General features: G+C 44.5%; 1 protein-coding gene across 1 annotated transcript; it reads left to right on the top strand.

Moving 5' to 3' along the window:
• Nucleotides 1-355: 355 nt before the first annotated feature.
• LOC111226434 (protein bicaudal C homolog 1-like) lies at nucleotides 356-11,053 on the top strand. Its single transcript, XM_022751577.1, has 19 exons — nucleotides 356-635; nucleotides 1,799-1,845; nucleotides 2,260-2,329; nucleotides 2,481-2,560; nucleotides 2,744-2,905; nucleotides 3,012-3,065; nucleotides 3,335-3,550; nucleotides 3,661-3,912; nucleotides 4,131-4,262; nucleotides 4,555-4,744; nucleotides 5,512-5,645; nucleotides 5,753-5,961; nucleotides 6,521-6,626; nucleotides 7,224-7,263; nucleotides 8,916-9,079; nucleotides 9,893-10,116; nucleotides 10,236-10,377; nucleotides 10,607-10,706; nucleotides 10,821-11,053. The coding sequence occupies exons 1-19, from the start codon at nucleotides 356-358 to the stop codon at nucleotides 10,949-10,951; spliced, it is 2,733 nt and encodes a 910-aa protein (XP_022607298.1). The 3' UTR covers nucleotides 10,952-11,053.

The following is an 11,053-nucleotide window of genomic DNA, read 5'->3' as shown; positions in this document are numbered from 1 at the left end:
TTTGTTCAGAGCTGAGTGAGCCTCAGCTGAAGTTGTAGATTTTGTTTGTCTGTCCGGAGCCCTTCAGATAGAGAAGACATGGCCTGTGTTGTAGTAAAGAAGTGACTTTCCTTCTGCGCGATTCAAGGCCATAGCAGCAAATCCTTCAAGCTTCAAACAGCTTGCAGGGAGAGAGAAAGAGTCAGATTTGTGTACTAAATTAAGTGAAGGGGGCGGGGGATTTAAAGAAAAGGCACAGGGGGGTGTTTCTTGCCCCTCTCCCCCCTTTTTTCTCTCCCTGCTGGTCTCCTTGGTCACACACATGCACACAAACTACTCGCACACACACAAACATTGACGAGGGCTCAGTCCTGCTATGGCCACCACCACCACCACCGAGGAGGGCTCTCCGGTCCTGGCCACCGTAGCACCCCAGCAGCCTGACTTGGAAACTAGCGTAGAACCCGGCTCAGCGGCAAAGCCTGAGCCCAGTGAGGCCCAATGTGACAGAGAGGAAAAAGAGGACGAGGAAGAGGAGGACGCAGGAGGAAGCTCTGTGCCGGTGCAGGAGAATGCAAGAGGTCAGAGTCTGGACCCGGAGTGGGTGGAGGAGAGGTTCAGGATCGACAGGAAGAAGCTGGAGAACATGTTGTATGGTGAGTGAGATGAGATGTTAAATGTTATATTACATGCACCTGAACTCCTTGGTTTTCCACTGGCACTGTTTTTTTCAGAAACTTATTCTGTTGCTTACGCCAATGAAGGCCTCCCTGTGTTCTCCTCCTCACAGCCCTTGTTATCTACCTGACCCTGTGTGTCTGTCCTGGCCTGCAGCTGGCTGCTCCCTTGTTGTCACCATCAGTATAACTGCCATCCACTAAACTCCTGTTGCTGTATCATCATGATTTATGACCTGTAACAGCTTATGCATTCAGGAGTCTTTTTAGCTATTATCATTCCTGTCTGGGAAGCAGAGGTAACTGCCTCTGTTAGTTATCACTGCTTGGCAGGTTTATGACAAATGCCTCCCCTGTGTTACTGGGGAAACTCTTTCTGACAGTGTGCTACTGCTGCAGATAGAGGCTGATGTTTGTCTGTTTGTCCTCACATGGGCCCTTGATGGGAAAGCGCTCGAGCAGGTTCAGCTCTGATAACTGTGGGTCGTTTTAATGTATGTGCAGCTGGGACTGTGCTATTGTGGCTGTTTGAGCAGCCTCTGTCAGGCAGTAAATATTGTATATCTCACCCTGTTAGGTGATAATCTGTCACACTGCACTTGAGATGTCACTCTGATGAGCTGAGGATCTCTTTGTTTTTTTTGTTTTTTTGTTTTTTTTTGTACATTGCTTGTTGATTACTGGAGCTGTTATTTAATTTTTTGGTCAAGTGGGAGGTCTTTGCGTCAGCAAATGCCATCAATGTGATTAGCTGTCTCTAGGCTAATTTGTGGTTGCCCCCCACCCAAACACCACCTTCTCTCTCCACCCCATACTGTTCTCTTCCCATTCCTCAGCTCTGGCCAGCGTAACCCATAGTGATGAGGGGGGTAAGGGCGTTCCTGGGCTCCCCCCGTACCCTGTAAATGTCACTGTGGAGCGATGGCCTTTTAAAATTGTTTATGTTCCAGGCAACCTCTTGTTCCAGTCCCTTGGCAAATTTCAGCCAAGTAAACATTTAAATGTTTACTGCACATATGCTTGATGTTGAACATTATTGTGCTGTAAACAGAAGAGTATGGTGTTTTGACCAGCACAATGAGACAAATCACACTGTTTATCTTTATCTATATCTTCTTGTTTGCTTGCGCTGTGTCTTTCAGCTCCAAAGCGTGGCGACGCTGAGACAGGCGAGGAGTTTTTTGAGAGAGTAAGTAAAACTCCACACTTGGAAACATTTTATTCATAAATGATGAAATAACAAAGAAACTTCAGCTAGGTTCCTCTGTGACAGCCACCTGTAATCATCAGAGCAGAAAGCCTCCTGGTTAAATGTAGCTTAGAGTTCAGCGAGAGCATCCGTCACATTTGTTCCATACTCTGCATCCGGTGATTACTGGTTTCATGGAGGTGATGATTGCAGCCTTTGAAATGCAAATGAGGCTTTGTATTCTTAGATGAGCAGATCTGTTGTGTCTGGATGTGTGTGTCCCGACTGTTTGTGTGTGTGTGTGTGTGTGTGTGTGTGTGTGTGTGTGTGTGTGTGTGTGTGTGTATCTTTGTTGCATACAATGACGGCTCCGTCTTTCTTCCTCACTCTCTCCTATTGTTTGTGCTTCCACAGGTGATGAGAGAAACTAACACTCAGGTGAAATGGCCATCCAAGCTGAAGATTGGAGCAAAGTCAAAGAAAGGTGACAAACCCTCGATACGTCAGGCACATGCCATATCAGTGTTTGGTCTTTTCTCTTTTATTCTTCCCACAAATGAATTCATTTGCTCTTAAATACAGTAAATCGGCCCTTTGGGACTTTACAGTTAAACTGAGCTTTTATTTTGATCCAGATCCACATGTTAAGGTGGAGGGGAAGAGAGACAATGTTTTGGAAGCCAAAAAGAAGATACTAGAAGTACTGGAAACCAGGGTGAGGGGTCGTGCCATTTGTCTGGACAGTCAGTAATGTACAGATGCAGACATACTTGTACATCTTTCCAACATTTTTATTGGTTCACCGCAAAATAAGTTATTTCAGAAATCACTTTGTTCGAATGTAAAAGTAGCTTGTAATCTGCACAAATGACGCCAAATCTGTTTATATGAAATCCAGGTGAACAAGGTGACTCTAAAGATGGACGTGGCCTACACAGAGCACTCCCACGTTATTGGGAAAGGTGGTGGAAACATAAAAAAAGTGATGGAGGTAACATCCTGTCACATCCATTTCCCTGACTCCAACCGCCACAGTGCTACGGGAGATAAAAGCAATCAGGTAACCATCTCTAAAGTGGCATTTTAATGTGCCACCGACTGCTGCTTTGAGGAGAAACTGAAAACAACTTCATTTAAATGTAATTTATTTTTTCCACTCCTACCAGGTCTCCATAGCTGGTCCCATAGAGGGAGTGGAGGAAGCTAGGAGGAAGATAAGAGTAAGTGGTCAATATGTAATCTGAGGAGAGACAACCCCAGATATATTTTTATTTGTCTCAAAACTCAGAGTCTTCACTGCTGTCAGACACAGAGATCAATAGAATGATTAATAGCATGACTGACACAAAGAAGACAGGTATATTTGTCAAAAAGCCTCTGCTTGTCTTTGTCTTTCACATCTCTTCATTTGCCCCGCCCCTATGTGTCTCTGTTTCTTCTCCATCTCACGCTCTTTCTTTTGTTGTCCGCACAATCTTCCTTGTGCTAGGACCTGCAGCCGCTGTCCTTGACCTTTGACCTCCCAGTGAGTCTGGTCCCCCAGGCTCTACCAGATGCAGGCTCCCCGCTCATCCAGCAGGTAGTGCAGACTTTGGGGGTCAGTGTGAACTTCAGGGCCGTGCCAGCCCAACCTCAGGCTCAGCCCCCCTTTTACGGAAGCTGTTGCACCGTCTGGGGCCTGCAGGGCAACGCAGCTGCTGTCAAGGTTAGCATCAAACATTTTAGAGAAGCTGAATCCAGTTGATGCACATTTGAATACAATGTACTTACTATACTGTATATCATGTTATGTATGTACATACCATCACCTGACAGAAGGCCACCTGCATCCTGATGGACCTGCTGCTGGGGTCAGAGGTCACAGGAGGTATAGTGAGCAGCCAGCTGGATGTGACATCCCAGCAGCATCTGTTCCTGTTGGGTCAAAACGGAGCTCACTTCCTGAGCGTCATGCACCAGACCCAGACCCAGATCATCTTACCAGACCTCAGCGCTCCTCAGAGCCCTCCCTCGCTGCTCATCCAGGGCAGCCCTGACGGCGTGTGTCTGGCTCGGCAGCAGCTCATGGTACAGTGGGGCGTTCTTTTTGTTTAGGCAGAATTATAATAAAGAACGTTGTTGAGAGTTTGCAGGTGCACGTGTTCCTGTTTGCCTGCATGTCAAGATGTATTTTTTGCTCTTGTTTCAGTGCCCTTGTGTCTCTATAATTTACAGTATGATCTACAATATGTTTTGTTCCTGATATAACAACAAAAGTTTTCTTTATCTGTTGTGTGCACGTGTAGGACTGTTTGCCTGTGTGCTTGATGTTTGACATGCGTGAAGATGGAGAGGCAGATCCCTGTAAACTGGCTCAGATGATGCAAAACCTGGGAGTCTTCATTAGTGTCAAGCCCAAAGTAAAGCAGACCAGCAAGGTACAGTTTTATCCACGTAGCGTTGCTGCTTTCTCATTGTCTCAGTCACCATCTGAATAGAGATAGTCATTTTGTTGTTTTGTTAGCTACCAGTCCAATCTTTTAAAATTGATTCTCAATGTAGAGCTACACTATAGAGTTTGTCATTGCTTATTTCATATGCACTTGAATAAGAAATGTCTGCTGAAATATTTCTTGAATATTCACTTTGATTTCTTATGTAAAACCACTTTCCCCTGCTGTTGTGAGTTGAATTCTGATGTACAACTCTGTGTTGGTGTGTATTTGTCAGTCAGTGGTGGTGAAGGGTCTGGAAAGGAACATCTCCTGTCTTTATGAAGCCCGCCGCCTGCTCCTGGGGCTCGATTCCTGTGAGATTGCCAAGGTAATTGAGGTGACCCCTGACCCCATGCTAGCCGGCAGCGGGCTGACCAATTATTGGCTCAACATGTTGCTGCAGCAACTTCGTCTGTCGGAGCAAGGTGAGGATTCACACACATGCATGTATCTGTGTAGGTGTGTTTCCATCCAAATGTCATGGAAATTGGAAAGACAGTATTTTATGTTTAGAATTTTAAAATTTTGCTCAAAAAAGACATTGTAGCTGACAGTACACTGTTACCCTGCCAGATGAAGGAGCTGAAACACACACACTGCACCAGATTTTATTTGGATTATGTCACTTTTCCACAAGGAAAAAATTACAGCATGAGAAACATTTGAAAGATGTCACATTCACATTAACATCTTGGTTTGGCAAAAGGAAAAAAATAACTTAATCTACATTAATGTGAGCATCCTGAGACAATGGCAAACAAACAGCAACTTCAACTCTCCTGTCAGTAAAGGTCCCTCATGATGTTTTACTTCTGTGTGGTGGTTTGATCCAGCACTATTTTTGGATGTTGGGTTATCTGGTGAGTGAGACATGGAGACAAGTGGGCGGTGTGAAGTACTCTCACATTGTATCAACACTGACGGAAATAAAAGAGAAGAAGCAGCAGAATCAGCCTGACAACATAATTATAGATTCTGTTTCCATCACTGTCTCGTTCAATTTCTGTTCATCAATATGGCAACATTTCTACATATCTCAGTTAATAATTTTTGTAAATCTTTACGTGTCCTTTTTTTTGAAAAAATTCTTGCATTTTTATTCAGGCTGTCTTTTATGCACACATTTAAAATATGCAGAGAAACAGGTGTGTGGGAATATATATTATCATCATGTGCCCTTCATTTTGATTAGGCCCTGGGCCTGATCCTGCTCCAGACATGCTGACTGGTACCAAGCATCGCCCCTCACCTCCACCAGGACTCACCACCTCCACTGATGAGGGGAGGACAGGACTGAAGGGAACAGACAGCCGGCCACTGGAGAAGGTATGTGTAGTGTTTATAGTCCAGCTGCTATGAGCACACGATAAATCCTGCCTGACAGATAAACCTCTACGAAAACCAAAAGCACTGTATCCTCTCCTTCTCCTCAGATCCTAGAAAATGAGGACCAGTCTGGCCAATCAGAGGATGAGAGTGCTAAGATTGTGGTGATTTCATCATCTGAGTTTTGTGATGCAGTGAACAACAACATCTGCAGGTTGGGATTGATGGGTCGCAGAGGGAGTCTCCAGGGTCCCGAAATTGCCAAGGTCTTCGGCCAGGGCAGACGACATTCAACAGGGCAGGCGCTGACCTACAGGTGAACATTCATAGACGTAGGGGATTGTGTTGCCCTACTTCAATTCCCTGAGTGCTTACCCTAATGTCAACCTGAGTATTATTCCAACCTGAACCAAAAAATCAAGTATCATAACCTAGAAATAAGTGATTAACCTTCTGGAGACTCAGGGTTTGTCCCCAGATGGAAGGTGAGTCTTCAAAATGACTGTGAGCAACGCCCTACAGCGTGATAAATACACACGCGCGCACACACACACACACACACACGCACACACACACACACACACACACACACGCTGACTCTCTGAGTAACTTATTCTGTCCCTTTATGATTCTCAGGATAATATAAAAAAAAAGTTTTCAAGGCTGCAGCTCTGCCTTCATACAATACATAATCATATAGCATTTTGACAGTGAAATCCTCCCATAATATCACTGTTGTTGCTCCGGGGAGAAAAAGAGTCGACTAGCTCTCAAATGTTGCACACAGCCATCACAGTTTAACCTAACCTTGTGTGTGGTGTGTGTGTGTGTGTGTGTGTGTGCGTACATGCATGTGTCTGTCCTGAATGTGCCAGATTGCTGAACGCAGAGATTGAGGGAGGGAGGAGTGAGCGGAGGAACAGCCTGAGGAGAGACGTGATGCTGGCTCAGGATGTTCGCGCTGACTCATCCAAGGCTGAGGTGAGGAAAAACAGGAATCACAGGTCTGTTTTTTCCACAGTATTCTCACAAAGTCATACACTGCAACTATGAAGAACCTTATTTGTCTACAACTTATCCTCAGTAGACAGACGATCAAATCTCTGTGACCCTCTGAAAGACCTGATGAAGATGACACTGAAGGTGTAATAGTGTTCTAGAGATAATTACTAGAGGGACAAAAGGTATGAGTGAGAGAGAGTGGAGACAAGATTAACTCCTTATCATCTCATGCCAGCTGTAGATGACAAAATAGATTGAAAACAGCAAGGAACATTTTATTTGTGGTGTTATCTAACCTGCTGATTTGCACATCCCTGACCTCAGTAAGATTTGATTCTGAGAATCGATTTTCGTGTTTGTTTGCTTCCCCTCTTATTTGTCATCTCTCCCTCTCAAAGGTTACTGCACAGAGGATTAACAAGTTTACCGCCACAGCAGCAGGAAATGTTGTTTTATGCAAGTGTTTGCTCCTGCTGTAAATTAGGTTCCCCCTGCCTCTCCTCAGCAACCAGAGAAAAAAAATAATTCAATTTCATGCATTATTTACCTACTCTATTTCCTGTTTGTGCTTTGTAGGATTATGACTATGAGAAGAAGAAACTACTGGCAACCAGAGGTTAGTGCTCCTTCATGTTTAATATTTCTTCCTGTTATACTGTGGTTTCAGGAGCTCTGCACAGGTTTTTGCAGCAACAATTAAGCACTGCTATGCAACTATTTCAGTTTTTATTGATATATAGTAGTTTTATACTTCAGATAGATATATTCAAACACATTTTGCAAGCGAATTTGGCACAAATTAATTGCTGTTTTGCTCATCAAACATCCACCTTTTTACACACCAAGTTGTTGTCTTGGGAGCGTAGGAGAGCACAGATTGGAAAACTACTTTATATCTCCTCAAACAACACTAGATCAAAGAAAGTACCTGTTTTGGTAATATTCTTGTTAAAATAGTGATTTAATGTCATATGATTGGGCAGGATGAAGTAGCCTTTTTGGTTTATTCAAGTATGTTTTAGAGGCAACACATTAATATCCTGAGCAGAGGCAGGGGTTTGATAGAGGGGGGCCATTTCAGTGCTGCTCACTGCCAAGACAACTGATGAAGGGGACCTGTTTATGGGCTGCACTGTGCCAAAGTTATAATAGAGTAGCACTGGCACTCCCACTTAATTCACACGGGGCAGAACACAATGCAGACAACGCACACATGTATCCAGACAGCTGTGTGTGTGCACACATGCACGGACACACACAAACACGCAGGAAGCACCACCTCATCCATCATGCAGAATGAGAGATACTGGGAAGATCTGCAGCCAAATGGTACTAAACTCCCTCAGTGTTGCTTTATGGGATTATGAATTAGCAGTTTGAATGGGCCATCTGCCTCACAGTCATTAAGACACCCATATGCCAGTATATGAATGGGACATTTACTCAAAACACAAACACACACACTCGCACACAAATGACAAACCCACCAGTTATAATCCTGTTGATATCGCACTCTTTGTCGAGTGCTGGTACAATATTTTATCACACATTCGCACATGGAACTGGTTTTGGTGCCAGAGGAGGCCCAGGGTCACTTGTTTGTCATTTGAGTGTGTGTGTGTCTGTCTCAGTCTCAGCAATTTGAGCTTTATTAATCGTGCCACATGCTGGCAAGAAGAAGCTCTGTTTGAGATGCATTATTTAACACCTGAACCCAGCTTGTTCAATTCAGAACATCAGAGAAGACGAGGAAAACCTGTAGTGCCTTTTCATGATGGACAGACAGGAGGCGTGAGCATATTTGCATGCTACAGAGAGAATCAATGTGAATTTGAAATCACTGTACCGAGTGGGTATTTCTGTCTGTAAGTGTGATTTACACGTGTGCGCTTTCAAATCTTCCTCCTTCAAGCTGCTATAATCAATACTTTTACAAGTGATTATGTTTCTGTGAAAGGTATCATTGGTAACGACAGTACCACAGACATTATCACCAGCTCTGCAGTTCCCATCAGCTCTGCAGATATTTCCCTCAGGAGTTGGTGGAGAGCAAAACAGGATTAAAAGAAAAGTGAATATTGAACTTACATTTGTCAGGCTAATGTTGCTCTTATCCACTAGCTATTTAATCAGTCACAGTTTTGTCATGTCAGTTTTAACATAATATTATGCAGATAAAATGTTAGTTGCACTCCAGTTGGCCTAAAAAGTAATTAAGGCAGGTTTAAGCTTGTGTTTTACCTCCGTCTGCTGTGCATGTTATGTCAGCCATGCAGAGGAAGCCTGTGGTCACTGAGGTCCGGACCCCCACAGACACCTGGAGTGGCCTCGGCTTTTCCAAGTCCATGCCAGCCGAGGCTGTCAAAGAGCTGCGCAATATCAGCCGCCGCAGCTACAAACCCTACCTGAGCGCCGGTGCCAGCCAGCAACAGGTACCAGTGAGTTTAATATGAACTTCAACTCTGCTTTAACACACTGAAAAGAAATGAACCTCCAATAATTTCATCTTTGGCTGGCTTGACTTACATACTTTTGCTAAATGTGCTGGATTCTTTTGAGCTGCCAAAGCTGTCTTTTGTTGCGGTGTGGTGAAACAAGCACCCCCATTGTGGCGCCGCTAACACAGTCTCATTTATTGGTATTGCCCTCTAACAGTTTGAAGCATTTATCTCACTGCGTAGTAAGTACCACCAATTTGTATGCTCAATTTCCTGGGGTCTGATACCATCGCCTTGGTCAACACAGCCACTCCTGGGCAACCTGTTTACCTGAGCCTGTTTCAGCTCATCTCCCCGGCTTTTTAAAAGTCTCCTGAACGGCTTCTCACTGACTGCTCAGTCTCCAGTGATGGAGAAGCAGACTCATTTAGGTTAATCAGAGCAAGAGGCTTTTTTCAAACAAGTTCAATTTTCTGTTGAGACCCTGGAAGCTTTGAGGAAGCATTCGCTACGCTCACTGCATTGATAATTTGAGAGAGTGCTCTTATCACAGGTCAGTCAACAGACTAGTTTAGATAAATGATTAATAGCTTCTCTGATTAAATCTTTTGACCTGTGGGTATTATGTCCACTGAAACCTTCAGCGCGAAAGAGAATTTTTAATTGCTTAACGATGTTTGTCTCATGACCTCTGGCACAGACAGATGAAAGAAGGGGATAGTGAGTGACAGAAGTGCAACGTTCTGCTGTTTGTGTGACACTAACTCCAATCAATATTTAATGACGTCTCAATTTCTCTCTTTCTAGTCATGGGCTGCTCCAACAGGGAAGATGTGTAACGGGAGCGACTCAGAGAACTGGCGGGACAGACGTGGCTCTACATCTTCAACACTGCCTATCTCTTCCTCTTCTTCCTCCTCCTCCTCTTCATCTTCCCCCTCCTCACCTCCCTCTACTCTCTCCTCTTCCACCTCCTCCTTCCCTGCATTTGCCTCGTCGGTGAACAGAAACAGAAACGACAAACCTTGTAAGTTGTTACACGCGTGCTTTTTGGGGTGGGGGTGGCAGGTGGTGGCTGTCACTTTCTCATGTCCACATGTCCTTCTCCACTGACCTTTGACCTTTGATGTCTAGCGGAGAGCTTCAGCAGCTACTTTGAGGGCGTGTGTTCATCGAGGAGGGCGTCTACCTGCAGCCAGCGGAGCCCATCCCCCCAAATGACAGACGACCTACCTGAGCTGCTCAGTCAACTTGGCCTAATCAAATACATTGATGTGTTTGAGCAACAAGAGGTAAATGCATGCAGAGAGTTGCAAGCAATCATTTTCTGAGTGTTATAAAAAAAAACTTATTAGAGTGTGGCAATACATTTTCATCATCACTTCCACATGCAACATGCTGGTTTTGCTTACCACAGATCTCCAAACACACAAGCAAACAAGCACACTCTTGTCTCCTAGCCAAACGCGTTATACATTATGAATGAGCATCATGATGTAACTGCTATCTGTACTCATCCAGATTGACTACCAGACATTCCTCACTCTGTCTGATGAAGATCTGAAGGAAGTGGGTGTTTCCACCTTTGGAGCCAGACGCAAGATGTTACTGGCAATCTCAGGTGAGAATCTGATGTCCTAGCTTGAATTCATATGTGCTTTTCCATCTGTTTAGGTGGAAGGTGTCGCTCGCCTCCTCTTGTGAGAATGATTAACATGTTTGTTTTTTAATCCAGACCTGAACAAGAGCAAGAGGAGGCTCTCGGATACACCTGCTGTGAAGCCTGGATACCTGGAGGGCGGTGCTAGTGGTCGCCTGCCACGAATCGTGGATCTAGAAGTTGCTGCTCAGAGTAACCGCTGGTGAGAGGAAACGCCAACCAGCTCTGAGCTCTATCTGAGCAGCATGGAGCTATTAAACATCTAAAAGTATGCAAAGATGCTGTTGCCAGCGCAAAGGTTCTATCTG

The sequence above is a fragment of the Seriola dumerili genome, unplaced genomic scaffold (assembly GCF_002260705.1).
Source record: "Seriola dumerili isolate Sdu_G_001 unplaced genomic scaffold, Sdu_1.0 BDQW01000160.1, whole genome shotgun sequence".
In the NCBI taxonomy this organism is placed as follows: Eukaryota; Metazoa; Chordata; class Actinopteri; order Carangiformes; family Carangidae; genus Seriola; species Seriola dumerili.
This window is presented reverse-complemented; position numbering and strand designations above follow the sequence as displayed.